Source organism: Nicotiana sylvestris, chromosome 12, assembly GCF_000393655.2.
Source record: "Nicotiana sylvestris chromosome 12, ASM39365v2, whole genome shotgun sequence".
Classification (NCBI taxonomy): Eukaryota; Viridiplantae; Streptophyta; class Magnoliopsida; order Solanales; family Solanaceae; genus Nicotiana; species Nicotiana sylvestris.
The window spans coordinates 11,695,551-11,718,761 of NC_091068.1; the positions used below are offsets into that span (position 1 = coordinate 11,695,551).

At 38.7% G+C, this 23,211-nt stretch overlaps 1 protein-coding gene across 1 annotated transcript; it reads right to left on the reverse strand.

Annotated features, from left to right (window-relative positions):
- Positions 1 to 18,924: 18,924 nt before the first annotated feature.
- LOC104217968 (uncharacterized) lies at positions 18,925 to 22,609 on the reverse strand. The gene is made up of 2 exons (XM_009768331.2): positions 22,346 to 22,609; positions 18,925 to 19,748 (listed from the first exon to the last, which is right to left on the reverse strand). Exons 1-2 carry the CDS (start codon positions 22,486 to 22,488, stop codon positions 19,130 to 19,132), a joined length of 762 nt encoding a protein of 253 aa, XP_009766633.1. The 5' UTR covers positions 22,489 to 22,609; the 3' UTR covers positions 18,925 to 19,129.
- Positions 22,610 to 23,211: the final 602 nt, after the last annotated feature.

The window sequence follows — 23,211 nt, forward strand, 5'->3', positions numbered from 1 at the left end:
GGGTCATTTGGTCATTTCCAGCATGATGTTATTTTAATCAAAGCATGGGGAACATTTGTGGAATCCAAGAAGCCTTGGAATTCCCTATGTCCCCCACGCTTGCTTTTTGGGAAAGCACATGGGGAACATTTGTGGAATCCAAGAAGTCTTGGAATTCCCATATGTCCCCCACGCTTCATATGTTGGGAAAAGCGCATGGGGAGCATTTGCGGAATCCAAGATGTCTTGGAAATCCTTATGTCTCCCATGCCATATTTTTGAAAATAATAATAAATTAAATATGTATATATATATATATATATATGAAAAAAGGAAAAAGCATGAAAATTCAAAAAGATTTTGTATGTTGTCATCATTTTCCACATATTAGAAAACCGTGAAAAAGAGGAGAAAATAACAGCGTAGAGAAAAAGTCCGAGTAGAGTCGAAGCTCTGCCGAAATTTTGAGAAAATAAAAAAAAATGTCTTATTAAGGTGTTTTATTAGCAAGCCTTTTTTTGAAAAAATGTCAAAAAGTCCAAAAAGTCCAAAAGTTTTATTATGTTAAAAAAAAAAACGAGTCGGGCGTTGAAAGTGGTTTTATTATTGTAAATATATATATATATATATATATATATATATATAAAATCCAAAAAGTTTTTCTTTATTTCCAAAAAATGTATATATATCTTTATCTGTTGCAAGAACATTTGTCTTGCCAAAAGTTTTTAGAATCCCAATTTTCAAAACAAATAATCCAAAAATATTTTCCATTATTGACTTCTTTAGAAAGTCTTTCTAATTGTTTTTTTTTAAAAGTAAATAAAAAAATAAAAAAAATATAATATAAAAAACAAATCCGAAAATATTTTGATTCTTCTTTCAAAAATTGAAAAGAAAATTCAAAAAAAACATTTTAGAAGCATTTCTTTTATTAAAGGTAAAATTCCAAAAAATATATTCTTCTTTTTCTTTAGAATAAAAAATAATGCAAATGAAAATTCAAAAAATATATCTTAGAAGTGTTTCTTTTAAAAAGAAAATCAATCAAAAATAAAAAAAAAATACTTCCTTTCTTCTTTTGAAGCAGTTCTTTCACAAATTCCAATTAAAAAAAATGTTAGTTCATTTACTTATTCATGATCTGCCCGAACTACGCGGGTTTGATTCTCACCGGATGTGAGATACGTAGGCAACCCTCATCGGGTCCAACCCCACCTTTTGCTAAAAAAGCCAAAAACAAATAAATAATAATAAAAAACAAAAAACAAATAATATGTCAAATTTTAATTTTGTTATAAATAAGTCAGGTGATGTTGTTTTGTCATAAATAGCCGAATGTTCCCGAAAGGGACGCCAGAAGGCTGACTTTGCATAAACAGCCACCTTTGGGTCATTTTTAAGACTTGGTCCAGTTGACCCCCACAACCTAAAAATCTTCGTCCCCGAGACGTTGAAAGGCCGTGTTTGCAATATTGACTTTTCTAATTTGAAAAACGATAAAAAAGAGTTATAAATAAGTCAGGTGATGCTGTTTTGTCATAAATAGCCAAATGTTCCCGAAAGGGACGCCGGAAGGCTGATTTGGCATAAACAGCCACCTTTGGGTCATTTTGAGATATGGACCCACACAGCCTTAAAAATCTTCGTCCCCGAGGCGCTGAAGGGCCGTGTTTGCAACACCAGGTTTTTATTGCAATTTGAAAAGAAAAAAATAACAAAAAGTCAGCTGTCAGGTGAATACCGTTTGGATTTTGGTCAAAATAAGCCGAGCCAGCTTCGGCCGCGACTTAAACCGTTCTTGCCGAAATAGCCTTAGAGTATCTTTCAGTTGTCGAAAGGTTATTTTCGTAAAAGAACGGACAAGTTTGTAAAGTGTCATAAAATAATCCTCCCCGGCCTCAAAATTCATGTGAAAATTGGAAGGGGCCACATTTGCAAAAATAACCATTTGGTTGCATTTGTCGAACATAGGGAGCTGACCGTTTGTTTTTGAGTTTGTAAATCTTTTGATTAGAATATGTGGGTTGTTTGATTTTCGAGTTTGTAGGTCATCTTCAAACCCTTGAAACCCAGTTTGTTTCAATATGAAAATTGGAAAAAAAAATGTTCATTATTGTTTATCTTTTATTGGGTCCGAACTACGCAAGGTCTGATTCATGCGGGGTCATGATACATAGGCAATCTCCATAAGATTCGACCACAACAAAAAGAAAAGCAAAAAAAAAAATGAAAAAAAAGAATGAAAAAAGAAAAATGAAAAAAAAAACAGAAAAATGAAAAAAAAAGAGAAAAGAAAAAAATCGGAAAAAAAGAAAGAAAAAAAGAAAGAAAAAAAAAATTGAAAAAAAAGAAAGAAAAATGTGGTTAATAATGAGGACTGACTGAGTCCGTTCCAACCTGTTGGTTTTGCAAAGAAAGTTAAGGTGGTTGATTTGTGGTAAGCCGGACAATGACACCCAGAATCCTTCACTTGCATCTTATGATACACACTCTGCGGGGATTGGGCCTGATAGCAGAAGCACGTGAATCGTAGTGGGAACTTGTTGACGGAGGTTGATGATATTGAAGCGGGTAATGGTCTTGGCAGTATTGATGCAAAGCTCAGTGGCTAAGATGCCAGTTTTAATAAAGTGGGAGGACGCTCCGTTCCTTGGTCAACAAGAAAGAGGCATTTGGTGGCTTATTTTGTTGTCATTTCTTTTGTTCGGATTATTAGGATTGTAATTCGGATTTTGTCCTGTGTCAAACTTTCATACCTTTCCATTTTGTCATAGCAGTTTGTTTAAATTTTGTCTAGTTGGTATTAGGATTTTATTCTGGTTGTTTTGTCTATTTTATTATTCAAACCATTTCGCCGGTAGTCTAATACAAAGCCGGTCTTTTGTTATTTCCAGTCGTCTTTTGTTTAGTCCTTCTATCATTTCGTTCAATGCCGATTCTAGGGACATGACATGCGCACCCAGTTTGGGCCTAATCTTAAAAGTTAATCATAAAACCATAGGAAGGTGATCAAAGCATTCAAAGGAAATAAGAACGGTTTTGGATTATTTGAAGCCCGAGTCATGTGGAACTGGGGCAAGTTAAACACAAAGAAAACCGTTAAAAGCAAGATTCGCCAAATTGGCATGAGGGTCATTCATGATAATAAGAGTGTCGCCCAACGGTGCTTTAGCATTGACAAATGAAAAAGCAAACATGAATATGATTTGTCAAGACCAACACCATCGGAAGAGACTATAAATCTGTGTTCAATTGTGTTGTTTGCACTTGGCATATTTTGAAGACTGGAATGACGAAGACATTTTGTTCTGCTACCTAAACACTTTATCCTTCGTTACCCCTTTTGAGCCTTACTTATTTTTCTTTCATACCCCTCGTTCGGAATCAGTAGCAACGACTAGAAAACACAAGCGTGGCAGGTAAACGAAGAAAAAAAAACAACAAAACGAAAAAAAAGAAAAGAAAATGGTAACTGATAACAAAGAAAAAAAAAGAAAGTCAAATGAAAAAAGAGGAATTGGGAACTACGTTTGACCTGATTCCTCAAAGAGGATACGTAGGCGCTTTACGGCTCGGTCATAATTTTGAAAAATGAAAAAAAAATCAATTAAAATATCCCCAAGCAAGAAACTGGGGCAAAAGTTGCGTTTGTTGTAAATAAATCTAATTCCGAAGGTTGTAACTAATAACCCAAAATTAATGTATTTTTGAGCCTTTTATACCCTTTCTTTCTAGCCCTATCCAAAAACCCACATTACGGTCCAAAGAAAGACCTTCTGATCAGTCTTCAAAAGATGCCAAGTCAGACAAAATGAAGAGTCTTACCGGCGAACATGACATTCTGTTCCACAGCAGAAAGGACTCTAATCTCCAAAAGAAAGAGTCATACCGGCAACACTCCAAACCCCCAGCTGGAAAGTGATACAAATGAGAGAGTCTTATCGGTGAAAACCTTCACAGGCACCATAAGGCGATGAAAGCTGAGAGAAAAACCAGAAATGAGAGAGGCTTGATAGTGAAAACCCTTTGGGCACTACAAGTCGAATAGGATTGAGAATCAGATGGGGAATTGCCAATTGAAGGTCTGGAAAGATGATTAACGACGGAGGATAGGCCACATATGCATGTCATGACCATTAGAGTCGGTATCTGCGTTTGATAGGTTTTTATTTATAGTTTCTTTTGTTAAAAGGTCGTCTTTTTCCTTTTGTCCTTTTATTCTGTTCCCTTTTTATCTTTTACCTTTCATAGAAAAATCCCCAATAGAGTCTGCTTGGTCAGAACAAGTGTGAATTGACTTTAAAATAGGCCATCAACTTTCCAAAATGAGATCTGACTAGTACATCCAAGTGGTTTAGTCAGTAAGGAACAAACGCGAGGCCAGTGTCAACAAAAATATCCCCAGCAAAAGGGAATTGACAGAAGGACTGACAAGTGTTAAGAGGGATACCATTGCCTTTATCAAAGGTTATAAACCTCAAGGCCAAAGCCCGTGGGCAAATCAAGGAGAGCAATGAGCATGATTTGGGAAATTCATACTAGACTAAAAGGTCGGGGAAATGCCAGTTTCCGAGCTATGCCACAAAAGAAGAGGGATATCCCCAGAAAGGAATTATCCCCAGCAAATAATATCATCCCCAACAAGTTGTGGAGCGCAAAGCAAGGAAGGAGAAAGGGAAAACCATCCCAGTAGGAGTATCACAACCAACCACTTTGTTTTAAACTAACAAATTTTGTTTGATTTGAAACAGGTAAAGGAATGGGCATTGACGCCAGAAATGCATGCCACAAGGGATATTACCAAACTGAGGCAGAAAATTTTCCTTCCATTTAGAAAATTTTCTGTAAGTCAGGTACCCATGCAGGGAAAAATAAATATAACACCAGTCTCAAGGGAAGTGGTCTTAGAACCAGTGTTGCCCCAACATAATAAGTTTCAATGGAGGAAGTTGTTCCCCAGCAAAGGAATCAGAATCCCCCAGCAGTGTTATCCACGACAGCGTTATCCCCAGCTGATAACATTTTACCCCCAACAGGTAAGTAAATAATTCCCCAACAGTGTTATCTCTAGCAGTTTCGAGGAGTCCAACACGAGTTTGGTGAAAATCGGTATCCTCAGCGGTTCCTTTCGGGGAAAGGCAAAACGAGTCTCAATGGAGTTAGTCTTCAAAGAAAGAAGCTAATAATAATAATAAAATAATAATAAAAATAATTAAAAAAAAATTTTTTGGGGAAGGTAGAAAGGGAAAATTCATCCCAAGCAAAATAATCCCCAGCAAGTATTCGAGGATATTTTGGGTTCATCCGCCCTCGAATAGGATATTTCGGGTTCATCCGCCCTCAAATAGGATATGTCGGGTTCATCCGCCCTCAAATAGGATATTTTGGGTTCATCCGCCCTCGAATAGGATATTTTGGGTTCATTCGCCCTCGAATAGGATATTTTGGATTCATCCGCTCCCGAATAGGATATTTTGGGTTCATCCGCCCTCGAATAGGATATTTTGGGTTCATCCGCCCTCGAACAGGATATGTCGGGTTCATCCGCCCTCGAATAGGATATGTTGGGTTCATCCGCCCTCGAATAGGATATGTCGGGTTCATCCGCCCTCGAATAGGATATGTTGGGTTCATCCGCCCTCGAATAGGATATGTCGGGTTCATCCGCCCTCGAATAGGATATGTCGGGTTCATCCGCCCTCGAATAGGATATTTTGGGTTCATCCGCCCTCGAATAGGATATTTTGGGTTCATCCGCCCTAGAATAGGATATTTTGGGTTCATCCGCCCCCGAATAGGATATTTTGGGTTCATCCGCCCCCGAATAGGATATTTTGGGTTCATCCGCCCTCGAATAGGATATTTTGGGTTCATCCGCCCTCGAATAGGATATTTTGGGTTCATCCGCCCTCGAATAGGATATTTTGGGTTCATCCACCCTCGAATAGGATATTTTGGGTTCATCCGCCCTCGAATAGGATATTTTGGGTTCATCCGCCCTCGAATAGGATATTTTGGGTTCATCCGCCCTCGAATAGGATATTTTGGGTTCATCCGCCCTCGAATAGGATATTTTGGGTTCATCCGCCCTCGAATAGGATACTTTGGGTTCATCCGCCCTCGAATAGGATATTTTGGGTTCATCCGCCCTCGAATAGGATATTTTGGGTTCATCCGTCCTCGAATAGGATATGTCGGGTTCATCCGCCCTCGAATAGGATATTTTGGGTTCATCCGCCCTCGAATAGGATATTTCGGGTTCATCCGCCCTCGAATAGGATATTTCGGGTTCATCCGCCCTCAAACAGGATATGTCGGGTTCATCCGCCCTCAAATAGGATATGTTGGGTTCATCCGCCCTCAAATAGGATATGTTGGGATCATCCGCCCTCAAATAGGGTCTTATTTTCAAAGTTATAGTTCAGACAGGCGCCCACCTGAATAACGAGAGGAATACATTTTCTGTCTTTTCATTTCTGTTCTAGGTCACCCACCAGTATAATGCGGGCATATCATTTTTCATGTCTTTACTACCAGGCGCCCACCTGAATAACGAGAGGAATACTTTTATGTTTTAGTTTGGACAGGCGCCCACCTGAATAATGAGAGGAATACATTTCAGTCTTTATATTTCCAGAGTTAAAGTTGGGAGCCCGCCTAGATAACAGAGGCATACATTCAGTCTTTTCATTTCAAGTGTTGAAGTTGGGAGCCCGCCCAGATAACAGAGGCATACATTTCAGTCTTTAATTTTCAAGTATTGAAGTTGGGAGCCCGCCCAGATAACAGAGGCATACATTCCACGTCTTTACCCATAGGAGATGTATTTCCTCCTAAAGTTTATTTTTACCCATAGGAGACGCACTTCCTAAGTTCATTTTACCCAATAGGAGACGCACTTCCTAAGCTTATTTCACCCAATAGGAGACGCACTTCCTAAGTTCAGTTGTACCAATAGGAGACGCACTTCCTAAGAAGTTTCACCAATAGGAGACGCACTTCCTAAGAAGTTTCACCAATAGGAGACGCACTTCCTAAGAATAGTGGTACCAATAGGAGACGCACTTCCTAAGTTCAGTTTTACCATAGGAGACGCACTTCCTAAGTTCATTTTACCCAATAGGAGACGCACTTCCTAAGCTTATTTCACCCAATAGAAGACGCACTTCCTAAGTTCAGTTGTACCAATAGGAGACGCACTTCCTAAGAAGTTTCACCAATAGGAGACGCACTTCCTAAGAAGTTTCACCAATAGGAGACGCACTTCCTAAGAATAGTGGTACCAATAGGAGACGCACTTCCTAAGTTCAGTTTTACCATAGGAGACGCACTTCCTAAGTTTATTTTACCCAATAGGAGACGCACTTCCTAAGCTTATTTCACCCAATAGAAGACGCACTTCCTAAGTTCAGTTGTACCAATAGGAGACGCACTTCCTAAGAAGTTTCACCAATAGGAGACGCACTTCCTAAGAAGTTTCACCAATAGGAGACGCACTTTCTAAGAATAGTTGTACCAATAGGAGACGCACTTCCTAAGTTCAGTTTTACCATAGGAGACGCACTTCCTAAGTTCATTTTACCCAATAGGAGACGCACTTCCTAAGCTTATTTCACCCAATAGGAGACGCACTTTCTAAATTCAGTTGTACCAACAGGAGACACACATCCTAAGATATGTTTCACCATAGAAGACGCACTTCCTAAAGTTCAGTTTTACCATAGGAGACGTACTTCCTAAGTTCAGTTCTACCAATAGGAGACGCACTTCCTAAAGTTTAGTTTTACCATAGGAGACGCACTTCCTAAGTTCAGTTCTACCAATAGGAGACGCACTTCCTAAGTTCAGTTTCACCAATAGGAGACGCACTTCCTAAATCCCTTGTACCAATAGGAGATGCACTTCCTAAAAAATTTCACCAATAGGAGACGCACTTCCTAAGTTCAGTTTTACCATAGGAGACGCACTTCCTAAGTTCGGTTTTACCATAGGAGACGCACTTCCTAAGTTCAGTTTCTACCAATAGGAGACGCACTTCCTAAGTTCAGTTTTTACCAATAGGAGACGCACTTCCTAAGAAAAGTTTCACCAATAGGAGACGCACTTCCTAAAGTTTAGTTTTACCATAGGAGACGTACTTCCTAAGTTCAGATTCACCAGTAGGAGACGCACTTCCTAAGTTTAGTTTTTCCCAATAGGAGACGCACTTCCTAAGTTAGTTTTATGCACAGGAGACACACTTCCTAAGTTTATTGTACCCAATAGGAGACGCACTTCCTTAAGTTTAGTTTTGCCCATAGGAGACGCACTTCCTAAGTTTACTTTTACCCCATAGGAGACACACTTCCTAAATTAAGATTTCACGCATAGGAGATGCACTTCCTAAATTATTTTCATTCATAGGAGACGCACTTCCTAGTTCAAAATCATTAAGGTTTCACCCATAGGAGACGCACTTCCTAAAGACTATTTTACCCCTAGGAGACGCACTTCCTAAGTTTAATTTCATGCACAGAAACGCACTTCCTGAATTAAGTTTTCATTATTAGGAGACACACTTCCTAGTCTGGTTCGCTCAGGTTATACTTTTGCTTTAGGAGACGCACTTCCTAGTTTGGCTTTCTAGATTATATTTTATTTCAGGAGACGCACTTCCGGAATTGAGATTTCACCCTTAGGAGATACACTTCCTAGTTTGATTCATTTTAAGTTCGACAATAGGAGACGCACTTCCTAGTCTAGTTTTTTGAAGTCTACCCGTAGGAGACGCACTTCCTAATCGAGGTCTTTCAAGTTTTTTAGGAGACGCACTTCCTAAATCGAGATTTTATTCATAGGAGACGCACTTCCTAGTTCTAGTCACTGAAGTTTTCACCCTTAGGAGACGCAATTCCTAGTTTAGCTCATTCCGATTCAACCATGGAAGAAGCACTTTCTAGTTTGAGTCATTGAGGTTTTTATTTTAGCAGATACATTTGCTGGCAAGAGTTTTGGTTTTACTCGTAGGAGATGCACATCCTAGCCTAGTCCTTAGTTTACTCTCATCATTGCATCAGTAGGGTAAGTGAGTTACAATTTTGCTAACGACTCACAAATCTTCCCAGTACAAACTGGGTTAGGAAATTTTGTTTGTTTTGTTTGTTTTGGTTGTCAGGGACCCGCCTGTAGAACGGAGTTTGTGGTATGTCAAAGATCGAAGAAGTCAGGAGTCCGCCTGTAGAACAGGGGAAACATTTTTCAAGATCAAGCAGTGACCCACTGGAAAGCAGAAGGTTACAACAAAAATCCCCAGCACTCAATCCAAGATAGAAGCAACAAGAAGCTCGCCCCAAGAATGCAAGTCAACAGTCTGGGATGATCAACAAAAGCTAGTCACAAAAACAAAAAGAAAAAAAAAAGAAGAAAAAAAAAAGAAAAAGAAAAAATGAATGAATTCGAAGCATAGAAGTGGAGAACAGATGTGATCTGCTCAAGAGCTAGCGCCTACAACTAGCAAGTATCAAGGTTCAAATCCAAAGTCTGTATGAAGCGCCATTCAAGACTCAAGATCAAGTTTCAGAAGACTTAGAGATAGGAATCCTTGTAACTAGTAGCTGATAGGTTTAGTTAGTCTTTTTCAGTTATCATTTTTGATGTAATGACAGGATCACGGACCGGAACCTCAACGGAACGGCACCTCGATCGGCTCTCCACCTCGGTACACTCTACCATCTCTCTCTCATTTCTGAACTACACGTGGCCTGATTCCTATATAACCAAGGATATGTAGGCAGCTCAGATACCAGGGCTCGGTCACATTCCCTCCCTTTCCTTAGTATAGTCCGTCCAAGTAATGGTCGGGTCAAAAACATGTCTAGTCGTTCTTTGTCGGAAAACTCTTCGTGTTTCCAGTCAAAGAGGGCAGCTGTAGACACCGGATTTTTGACCCTCCCCGAGAATTTTTACATTTTTAGCGTGAATATGTGAAGTTGGGTCTAATATAGCCATTTTAACTATTTTACTTTATTCCGTTGCAAAGAAAAAAAAAATCACAAAAATACATATATAAATTTTAGTTTATGTATTTCTCATAAACTTGAAAAATACAAAAATTGTACTTTATTTTGGTACTTTATATAAATTCGAAAATTACAAAAAAATATAATTCTATTAATGTTTTGTAGTCGTTTTAATTTTGGAAAAATACAAAAAATATTACTTTATATTTTGTCTTTATTAAAAAACGAAAATTACAAAAATAGTTTTATTAATATTTTGTAGCTATTTTAAAATTTGAAAAAATATTTAAAAAAAAGATATAGTTTTGTTTAAATATTAGTCTTATTTTTGGTAGTTATTTTGCTTGCATAGGACTAGTTAAGCAACGTCGTGTCCTTAATCGGGTCAGAGAAAAGAATAATATTCGGGTTCAAACTTACCCGATTTTAGGCCTAATTTTCGGACCTAGCCCATAATAATCCGAGTCCGCCACGCGTGGGGAACACGGACGGAATCCCATACACGGGGAACCCCACCACGCGTGGGGAACACAAGCCTCGAACCCCACCACGCGTGGGGCTCATTTTTCTGGACAAATGGGCATTAATACACGGACAAGGAAATTGGGAAGGGGGGGATTTTTCTAAAAAACGAAAGGATTTTGAAAATCTTGGAAGTACTGTACATCAAAGAAGAAGAACAAAACCCTAGCAGAAGAAAGGGTTTCCCCACCCTTCGTCGTCACAACCCCCCGCCGCTACCAGCTCCCTCCACCTCCGTCAACTGTTCAAACGACCATAACCACCAGCCCATTCGTCGCCCCAGCTGCCGGAACCACCGGAGCCCCGTCGAGAACCACCACTGTTTCTGCCTCCTGCTGTCCACCATCGCCACCAGCTTCCAACCAGCCCCACGACCACTTCTCCTCCCACATCGTAACCAAAACCATCGCAACCAGCTTCCACTCCTCGCATCACCATCTCGTCCAAACACCAGCTCCCTCTCCGCCTCAAACCACCACCAAACGACCACCCATCCCCTCCAAAACTCCAACGCCATAACCGTCGTCACCTGAACACCACGTCCAAACGACCACCTGCTCCGACGACACCATCTCCCTCGTCGTCTCGCAACCAGTCCGTCAACCAATCAACCAAACCCAGCTCAGCCGTTGCTTCAGTCCGGTAAGGTTGTTTTGCTCGTCGAGGTCCGGTACGTCGAGGTGTTTGTCCGAGGTTTCATCATTGTTCCTCGTCGAGTGAGGTCCGGTTCGAGTTCCGTAGGATGCACTGTTTGTCGTTCTAGGATTGTCGAGGTTCGAAGGTTGGTGTTCTTCGTCCTTTGTTTCATTTCATTCGTTTTGCATATTATGGTTCAAGGCAAAAAATGAGAATATTCGATATTTATGAATGTCAACAATGCAATTTTTTGTTGTTGTGTTAAAATGTTCATTCTATGTTTAGTTAATGCATGCTTAAAGTAAATGTGAGCATATGAACGAGGTTATTCGATTTTTCATTTTTACCATGGATATTATTACCTGTTAGAATCGTTGTTTTTTTGGTTAACCTCGGATGATTTCATTGGTAGAAAATCGTAGTTGCCTTAAGTTTGCCCTCAAATAATAAAAACGAGACGAGCTTCGCCAAATAAAAATGTACAGATTGCGGAGTCCTCACAAAATATATGTATTAAATACTTAGATTCCGGGACGGGCCGTTTAGCAAATTTCACGGCTCTACCCAAAAATAATAATGCGCTAGGTGCTTTAGGCGCGCCTTTAATAATGTTATCTCCCCTAAACTCGGGTGCACATTTATGTGACCCAAATCCAAATCTCAACAAAATCGAAATGTGTCTCTAATCACGGGTACATTGATTGTGACGTGGTCGGAGATGCATTTCCATGACGTTGCAAATTCCTTTAAAAAACAAGAATGAGATGAGCCTCGCCGAATAAAAATACAAATTGCAGGGCCCTCAGTAAATACTTGTGTTAAAATTATCTAGAATTCAGGAGGGTCGTTTGGCGAATTTCACGGCCTTCCCCAAAATAATAACGCGATAGTCTCTTTAGGCGCGTGTTTAATAGTTTACCTTCTTAAGCTTGGGTGTGCATTTCATGCGACCCAGATCCAAATCCCAAAACATCAAATAAAATATGTTCCGGATTATGGGTGCATTTCATGTGATGCAGTCCAAAGACATGTTTTAAGCGATGTTCACATTCTTTTGAAATAATAATAATAAAGCGGTAAAAAGTTAAAATTGGCACATGGGTTCATAATTGTATTTAAAATCAGATAAATAAGCCGAATATGACAGTTGAGCGACCGTGCTAGAACCACGGAACTCAGGAATGCCTAACACCTTTTCCCGGGTTAACAGAATTCCTTATCCGGATTTCTGGTACGCAGACTGTAATATGGAGTCATTCTTTTCCTCGATTCGGGATTAAAATTGGTGACTTGGGACACCCTAAATCTCCCAAGTGGCGACTCTGAAATAAATAAACCAATCCCATTTCGATTGTCCTTTAATTGGAAAAAACTCCCTTGTACCCTCGCGGGTGCGGAAAAAGGAGGTGTGACATTGGCATGTATGTGTTTAGTGTATTTTTCATATTTCATGTATTTTTATTATGTTGGCCTGCTATGTTTGTGATTGTGTTTGTGCTGTAGTAATGTTTTCCTTGTTTGTTGTACTAAATTTTATTTTAATTGAAGTAGAAGTTAAGTTTAAGTGCTTGTGTTGTACTACATTTTATTTTAATTGAAATGGAAGTTAAGTTTAAGTGCTTGTGTTGTACTAAATTTTATTTTATGAAACTATCAAACGAATGGAGAACTAAGAAAAGTAATGCGCATATTTGATTAAATAATATTGTTAATGTATACAAAAATATTATTTACACCATGTCAATGTGTCCCGCATCTGGTGTGTCTCAATGCAGCCGCTGGCCTGAGGCGCATCCCCTCCCGCCCGGGTACGCTATCAGGATCATCATCATCAAGTCGTCTCCTTATAGCCGGATGCGGCGCATGATAACATGTATCGGTGGTGTTGTCAGCTCCAGTAGAATGCTACATAATAATATGAAACTTAGTATAGAAAACTACATAACAATTCACAACAATTTATATTGTCTTACCATCATCGTCTCTAGATCCTGAATGTAGTCATCTGTCGCTGCATCGCATGAAGCCTTAAAAAGGAAATTAATAAAGTTAAAGAAAATAAATAAGTTACAGTTAACACAAATTCAAATTCAATACTAATAAACTCATACCTGCGCAGGTGATGTGGAGCCATAACTCAGTCGGCGCCCGCTATAAAAATCTCGGGTCGATTGATCCTCAACAGTGGTAGACGGGCCTAGGAAGTATCTACCCCAATCCACTCCTTGAATATTCGAGCCCGTGATCAATAATTGACCCGATGAGGTCACCTGCGATGGCACTGGAGTGCGATAAATTCCAAGGTTGTAAGACGGCACGTCCGTCTCATGCATGCCACCTGCCATATCAGCAACAACGTCATCAGCATGAGCCTCAACGCCCCCTTGCTGGGGACCACCTCCTTTCCGCCCACGACCATGTCGTCCGGCACCACCAGCTCTTCGGCCACCACCAGCTCGTGGGATACCACGACCCCGATGGTACTGCGCTAGGTCCATATAATCAGCCTCGTGTGCCAAACGCTGATCCGATCGGGCTCGCTGCAGTGTCTGGGCAGCCACATCTATGAATCGACGACTATACTCCTGCATGGCCACATGATCGGGGACATAACTCTGCATCTGCTGCCCCATATGATAGACAGTATGCAATCCAATCGCCTACACAAAGTAAAAAATATAAACTATATATTTAGCACTAAATTATAGCTATATAACTAATAATAACAGAAAACATACCAGGGCCTCGTGTCTCCCAGCGTATGGGACGTACCGACCGTGTGCCTGATGAACTGGGTTCCCGATAAAAAGTCTGGAAACAGTGTGGTACCATGCCATATAACGTGGAATAGGAAAGTGTTGCGGAGGTGGGGTCAAGTCCCCTCGCCTGTCCCAGGTACCCAACTGCTCGTTAAGCCATGCCATAAATGTGTCGTCCGCCCTGGACCGATCATCCCTCTCATAATGTAAAGCATGCCATGCAGGCGGAGTCGGTATGGGTTGCGGCAGGCCAAATTGACGAAATACCCGCTCGGAGGCATGGTGCTCGACAATATCGAGGCATATGAGAGGGACAGAAGCCCTCTAAATATGTCGGCTGAATGTGTAATACGCTGGCAGGGTACCTATCACCTCATCGATGTACGGCGTCCAAATGTACTATCAAATAAGAACACAAACCGTTAGTATTCACAACACTAAGTTAATCTATAACAAGTAAGTTTAGTTAGATATTCACTTGTGCGTCTTCCAGCAGATCCAACACATCCCTGCAGAGGGGGAGATTATGATGGGCATCATACTCTCGTACAAGAGTACGACACATAACCCACCTACAGGCTAGAGGGAGTTGCGGAATTTCTACATTAGCCGGTAGCTGTGGTAGAGGTGGCTGAAACTGCAGAAATCGCTCCCAGACCCAAACCTAACATACAAAGTTGACGTAAAGTATAAGATTAACTATAACTAGGTAGAATTGTAACTAATGGACATATTATTTGAATATGTTGTCACCTGTAGAAGCGGCAGAAAGCCACCAATGTCTCTCTATGTGCCGATGCAAGCCCGGCACATCTGCCTGTACAGATATGAGATGACAGCACCATCCCAGCTGTACAAAGATGTATCCTCAAACCGGGCAATATGATGCAGAAAACGGAGGCTCACTAGGTTCCCCGAAGTGTTCGGAAACAAGACCCTCCCAAATAGAAGGAGCAACAGCAGCCTCGTATATCGCTGTACATCCACCTCCGCTGACTCATCAGTGATAGTATGGTGGATCTGCACCAGGTGGTCTCTAATGGGGACCAACTGTATACGACTGGACCCAGACGCTACCGCCTCGTCCTCCGGCATGAAACCCGTGAGCATGTGCAGCATATCCCAATATGCCTGCCGCGAATAATATCTCATGGTCGCAGGCAGTAAAACTGGAAAGCCATCAGCGGACATGCCATATAAAATCTCAGTGTCCTGGAGTGTGATGGTAGCCTCACCGATGGGCAAATGGAAAGTGTGCGTCTCCGGTCGCCACCGCTCAATCAAGGCCGTGATCAAAGCATAGTCGAGCTGTATCCGGCCAATCCTAATAATCCTATATAATCCTATCTCCTCCAAGTAATGAATCACGCGGGGATGTAGAACGCGGGGAGGACTCAAAAACTCCCACAATAGATCCACTCTCCTAGCCCGGAAAGTCTGCGTAAGCAACTGTCCGTCCCATATATACTCGGATCTATGCTGGGGCTGTAGGGCTAATAGATCCAACGTCCGGGGGCCGGGATGTATAGTCGCGTCCATGTCGTCAACTGTAAATTCATATTTTTTAATAACTTAATTGTACAAATTATATATATATATATATATATATATATATATAATTTGTACAATTATGTATTTTTGTTATAATTTAAATTCATATTTTTTAATAACTTAATTGTACAAATTATATATATATATATATGGATTTTTATATAATTATTAACTTAATTGTACAAAGTTTGCATTTTCAACAACCAGTATAAGTTACTTAAACAAAAGGAATTCTAAGCTAAAATACTACACATTACTACGCTACAAGGCTCTAAATTTTACTACGCTATAAGGGTCTACGTTTTACTACGCTAAAAAGGTCTGGATTTTACTACGCTAAAAAATAATCTAAACTAACCATAAACAACAAATAAATTTAATTGCAAATAAAATACGAAACGGCATGAAAACACATATATATAAATCAGGATATTAACAGACAAATTTATTACTAATTTATATTTTTTTAGAAAACACTAATATTAAATCCGGATAAATTTAACATGCTAGTTTCAAAAAAAAACACAAACTGAAATAGAACACATACAAATCAAATAATATACATTATTATAAATGTTTCAACTTAAAATAAATCGAAATACCTCGATTTAGAATTTTGGCAAAGCAAAAAGATTGAAATTTTGACTCCGGAATTGTGAATCAACAATAACACGAAGCTCTACTCGAATGTGGGATCCTTTATCTTCGAGTTTTATGTGTCGGGGGGACCCAAATTTTTATTTTTTTTTAAAAAAAATGGCAAAACCGGGGTATTTGGTGGGGGACCAAGAAAGATGGGGGTTTAAAAATGGAGGATGAATCGAGATGGAAGACGGAGGGGTATAAAATATCTATGTATAGCGCGACTATACCTGGCGCTATACATTAATGATGTATGTATATCGCCAGGTATTGTGGCGCTATACCTGGACATGTCAGCTTTTACAGTATAGCGCCACAATACCTGGCGCTATACTTTAACGGTGTTGTTACTGTTAGTATATAACGCCAGGTATTATGGCGCTATATATAAAAAAAAGTCATTTTTTTATCACCTATTTGTTTAATTTGAGTCCAAAAGAACCACATTTTGATTCCGGATTCATCAAAAAGTTTATAGAACCATTTATAAGAAAGAGATCAATGACCAGATTCTTCAAACTTTGCCCACATCATCCTTCACATCATCCTAATTGATTTTTGGACCCACTTTAAGGTCAAACGGCTATTAAATGTACTCTTTCCTTTTACACAAAATTTGTGTGTTGTACAATTGTACTTCTTTACTTAAGTCTTCGAAGGTATCTTAATTTTTTAATTTTTTTTAAATAAGCTAATAACTTTATAGGTAAAAGTGGCCCCCCCTAAAGTTAGGGCCTAAAGCTTAGGCTTTATTTGCTTTACCCAAAAATCGCCCCGGGATGGACCGATAAGGGTGGATCAAGCAACACTAATAGGCTTTAAGTTGGTAAGCTTTTGAAGAAAGAGTGTACATGTTACCTTAAGCAAATTCACATCATAATGGGAGACGAAGGTCAAGAGCTTTATAAGGCACAACGCAAGTTTATGTGGTACGTGCATCTTTGGACTCGATGATGTTGTAGCCCAAGGGGCAAATCCGAGAGGCTTGTTTGGTGAAAATGGTCAATACGTGTCATGGACTTGGGACGTAACACCACATGTCTTCACATACATTATTATGGTCCGGCTCACTGTCACCCTTTACAAAATGTGTGATTTTATTGAACTTCTCAAACAACGCCTATATTGGTAAATGCATTCGGTTTCACCTATACGGTAGATTGCTTTTCTTTCATCAATTCTTAGTAGGTAGCGAGATTCAAATTGCAAATAAAACTTGTAAGGCATAATGTGAATTATCCTATTAGTTGTGAAAACTTGTCCTTTTAGTTGGAACAAGTTTTCATTTTTGGTCATTGTGATGTGGTTAGCAATTCTTGATTTGTAACAATGTGAGAAATGAACAACGTGATTTTATATTATGCATTTGCTTAAGTTTGATATTAATGTTTGACATCGTGAGTTGAGGAATTGAGGTTCTAGTCTCTACTAGAAGACTAAATTACATGGTATGTCCTCTAATTAAGAAGTTGAGCTAAAGTTGCCCTATATCCATTTTCCAAGATTTTGCAAGTGCTATCCTTAAGGTTTGGGGATAAGTGCAGATATAACCAATTTTGGAGCCACCACTGAAGTCATACCTGCACTAAAACCTTTTTGCTAATTTATCCACTTCGAAATACACTTCAGACATATGAGATTGAAGTTTGACAAACTTCGGACATTCTTTTGCCTGAAGTGTGACCTTGTCAAGGTTAAACTTAGATATTTTTGTGTGAATTGTGGCTTGGCTTGCCAATACTAACTTCAGACATTTTGACTGAAGTTGTGACCTTGACCAGGCCTAACTTCATACATTATAGTCTGAAGTCTATGCTCATATGGCTGAAATTAAGCCATTTGACGCACTAATACGAAAATTAATTGTATTTGGATGTACCTTAATTACTGGAAGCAACACATGATAATTGCTTGACCCATAATCTCAATTCCTTTTTTCACCTCTAAATCTCCTACTACATACTGATCTGTAACCCTCCAATGAGAGTTGGATACATTGGTTAACCTTTCAACAAACTCAAGTCAAAGATGCCTATGTAAAGCTTTTCAACAACTGTTTATTTTTATGGCAATAGTTCAGGCACTAAGTTCAGCCACATTTTTGCTTGAACTTCAGTCATATAAGTCTGAAGTTCAGGTAACAAATTTTTACCCAAAAACAGTAATTTATTCTTCGGGTTGACGAATAGATTCAACATTCAAATCTAAGCTCTACTTTAAAACATAAGTTCTAAATATCATAAAGAACAAACCTCAATCATCACTTTTCAGAAAAAAATAAAACAACAATAAATCAAACAAACCCATTTTGCAACAACACTAATGGTAATTTGCCAATGTTTTCAAGCTTTTCCAACAACACTACTTGATTTATACTCACTTTTCATATTCCAAATTCAAGAGTCACTTCTTCAAAGCATCATAGTTCAATTGCTATAAATTTAAAAAAAAAAAAACTATTTTACAGCAACTAAGAAAAAGAAGAACCTGAAGAAGAAGAAGAAGAAAAAGAAAAGGCAGAGAAGAAGCATTTGTCTGAAGTAACCTACATATGTGTACCAATTAAACTTTTTGAAAAAACGTGGATACATATTAAATGGGGGTAACCAAATAGGGAGTCACGTGAAATTTTTACTAAGGCTTGTAAACTTCAGCCTCTTCTCCAATACTTATGCAACATTAGTACCTTTGTGGTACGAATGAGGAGGTAGATGCTATAGAAAATTACTGCAAGTACACAGGCTATTAGGAATGAAACTACTAGAGTCGCCTGCTGTTCACACTTGAGCAAAGACGACTCATCTAAAGTTCACACTTGAGCAAAGACAACTGACTTTGAAGCAAAACACGATGATAAAGCCGGGAAAGTTCAGTTCACTAACTCAAGTTAGGCGATAGTATAATGTTCTGCGTCTTTTAAAGGAAAAGAGTACATAATTATATAAGATGCTCTTAGTAAACTACTCTACTAGTAGAATAGCTAGTTTACATGTCAGTAACACTTGTAGCTAGAGAAGGTTATTCTTCCATTCAGGGTGCTCAAAGATTTTCTTCATCTTCCTGGTTGTCATCTGAGGCTAGAAGATGATTTAAAGAGACTTTGGCCTTCTTCGTTTCTTTTGATTTCTCGTTGGTTTCATGTTCGTCACCCTTTCTCTTGAGGGATTCATCTTTCTCAGCCTCTATTTCTCCTTCCTCAGTTGCAACACTTTTGCCATCAGAGCTCTCTATCTTCTCCTGCGAGGATGACTTTGACTCGGATTCAGCCTTGTTGTCTTCACCATTTCCAGCTTCTTTGGACGGTGCAGTTACAGGTTGCCGTAAAATGGAGGAGACTTCTTCATTGCTTGCAAGGTCAATAGGGGTTTTCCCTGCCTTGTTTTTGGTATTAACATTTGCGCCTTTCTTCAGCAAATACTTGACGAGTTCCAGGTGAGATCCTTGGGCAGCATAATGCAGGGGAGTCATACCCTTGCGATTGCATGATTTGATGGACACTCCAGAACTAACCAGAAGCCTAACAACCTCCAAATGACCCTTTTGAGCAGCAAAGTGAATCGCACCCATGTCATCCATAGCAGCAGCACCCACGTCAGCTTTGTTCTTGCAGAGATAATCCACTATCTGGGCATGCCCGGACCATGCTGCTAGATGGAGCCTGAAGTCCATTTCAAAAATGCATTAGCAAGGAAAAAAGATATTAGAAGTTACTGGATCAAAGTGACTTCACTCGCTTGAGAGTGGAAAACCCGGAAAAGGAAATTAAAGAAACTGAAAAGTGAAACACAAAAGGGGCTCCCTTCATATCAATTTGAGAATTTGTTTATTGATGTAGTAGTCGAATGAAATATCTAGAAAAAGGGAAATGACAAATGAGATAATCCACAAAAGTCTGGTAATGCAAGTGTTGATTACTGTGGTGAGAACAAAATCAGATACAGCAGGGACTACAGGAGATAAAGCAATCTTATAAAACAACAAAATGCATTCATCCTTTCTTCTCATGTACAGACAAATGAATTTACACAACCTATTCAAGATACTATTCAATTTTCACTTCCATTTATTCTAATGATAATGCTAGTATCCAAGCAAACTTGTACACACTTTGACTGTTCCATTGAATACCTACATCCTCGTACTAGTACATGTACTATTCAGGTTTCACTGACGAGTCATTCTATTTGACCTTCCAATGTATATATATATTTTTTCCTTCCTATAATCTCACACGCCTTGCAAAACGTATGCCGAGGGAGACAATCTGCTCATAGCCAGCAACAAGAAATACTAGAAATTATCTATGATGCATATTCATGGTGACTCAAAGGTGGATCTTTTTGACATGACAGCATATTAATTTTTTTTTTTGATGACCGAGAAATCCGTCTAGGGCCGATCCTTTGGATCAACCGCAGCCTTCGAAACTCGGTGGATAATATCCACCGGGCCCGCCCCTCTACCCTTCTCCACTTAAATACCAGGCTTTGCTTTGCATGGTGTGGGGGCTTGAACCTGTGACGTAAGATACAAATCCACCACCCTTTGCCACTTGAGCTAGAACCTGTGACATGACAGCATATTAATGTGGAGACAGAATGTAACATTAGCCACACAATATATTTAGAACATTGGTTTACATGTAAGAGATAAACCCGAGTATTAAACAAGTGATAAGATACATCGCTTAACACTCAAAACATATGTCAAGGTTTAGGGTTTAGGTAATGAAAGCAGCAGAAATGAAGATATGGAGACCAAACCTTAGAAATTATTTACTGGAACTGGCATTCCAATAGGTTATGAAAGCAGCACTTCGACAGGTGCAATGCCCTTGAAATTAATTCTTACAGCTAAGCATGGTAGAAGAGAAGAAAATGTGTTGATATATGAGCAGAAACTGTGAAAGCTTCGCTTAAGAGACCCCCCCCCCCCCAATTGTTGGAAAGTTTGTTTGTAAAATGGCATATACTGTGAACTAAAAGTCTAAAACTAACAATTTAGTGTTTTAGAATGGATACTTGGATGAAACATCAGTTATGGTAAAAAGGGATGTGAATCATCTCTAATACCGGCTAGAAGTTTTAACTAGACTTTAAAACGATCTGCAGATATCTGTGAATCTTCTGAGACTTGAATATATACGTTCCGAATAACATTCACCCTCCCGCTTAGACAAAACTGTGTCAATGATGTAGCAAAACTAAAACCAAAACGGAAGTCCTTTAACACAAATTAAGCAATATGACCAAAAGGAAACAGAGTATACAGTGGGTATATAGAATCATAAAAGCCTCAAAAAGTAAAATACAACAACTACGTCCCAATCCCAAGCAAGTTGGAGTCGGCTATATGAATCCTCACTGACCATGTCGCTCTATTTAAGCTCATCTCAGGAAAAAGCCTCAAAAGAAATATTGTAGCATTTTAGTATCACTTGCGGAACTGGTGGATTTACATCCTTCTTAGTTGAAAATACGAGATTTAGTTAACTCACAAACGGTTAACCAGGCAAGCAAATATTCCCATCATATATCGAAATTTAGCTAATAATTCACTAGTGGTGAATTTATGTAATTTTTCTCTTCATTTATCACCTCAGTTACCCAAAGGCACCTTACACTTAGATTTAATTTTCAACTATATATAGTTCCATAAGCGAAAGATGTGCTGCTGGCCTGCTGCCACAAAGCAACATTTGCCATTTAGCTCCAAAGTTTAACTTTTTATTTATTTATGGAGGAGCATGTAAACTACGGGTTCAACCGACGCCAGCATTTTTCACACAAAGTATAGATATAAATGTGAAAATCACTAACGTTTCAGAAAATATTACCTTTTGAACCCATAAATTCAAATGTGTAACCGGTTCAATGGTAAAAAACCTAATAGTGAAGTTCTAGGAATACCCACTATCAAAAATCTTCGACATCATATACAACAACAAACCTAGTGAATTCTCACAAGTGGGTCCGGGAGGGTAGAATATACACTGGGAAGGCAGAGAGGCCGTTTCCAATAGATCGAAGAATCTTCGACATCATATTCAATAAATTATTTCTGAACCCTACAATTAAAATCTCAGATGTTGCAGTAACAAATTACACCCTTTAGTAAATTCCCACCTTCAACTATCAATTTTAACAAAACCCCATTTGGTTTAAGACTAATTTTAGCTAAACAAAGGCATGTAAATAGTAAAATTAATTGATAGTAAAGTTTAAAGTTGAAGAAGTAAATGAAAATAAAACATACGGGGTGCGAGAATGTTTATCTCTGGAGTTGACGGCTAAAGGATTGGTACTGCATAGTGTTTGAACAGCGGTTAGGTCCCCAGATCGAGCCGCCGCATGTAATTCCTCGTCTCGGTCAGTTGATTGTTTCTTTGGATTCCCCATTTTCTTCTTCTTCTGAATTTTAAGAATGTTTGAATTTGGGAATTGAAGGTGAAATTTGTTTCTTTTTACCTGTGCTTGGTCCGAGGTTTAATATTGTGGAGTAAAGCACAATTAAAGAAAGGCAAAATACCTTATACCATTCCAAAATTTGGCTCAGATTATTAATATTATCCCCGAACTATGTCCAGTCTTAATTACCTCCTCAACTTGGCCTTTTGAGGGTCATTACCCCTAGATGCTAATGTGGCAAAAAGTATGGGTACACTCACCTGTCACGTGAATTTTTCTGTCTATGTGGTACTTTTTGAAAAAAGAAAATATTTTTTTACCTTTTTAAGAATATTACTTTTTAAGATAATTTTTTTGGAATAAAATTTATAATAAAACTTGGATATAACTATATTATTTAGGCTAAATATTTTTATTTGGCCAAAAATAATAAAGTTTTAGTTAATCTTTTTTTAAATTTGACCTGAAAATAAAGATTTATACAATTGAAATAAATAGTCAAAGCATCTAAAAGGTTATAAAAAATACATAGTTGAAATAAATAGTCATTGCATCAAAAGAAGAAATAAAAAGAGCGTATAATTGCAATTGTACACTCTTTTTATTTCTTCTTTTGATGCAATGACTATTTATTTCAACTGAGTATTTTTACTTTTTTAGGTAAAATCTGTAAAAAATAAAATAAAATTAGAGTACCGTAATTTAGAGCTATAT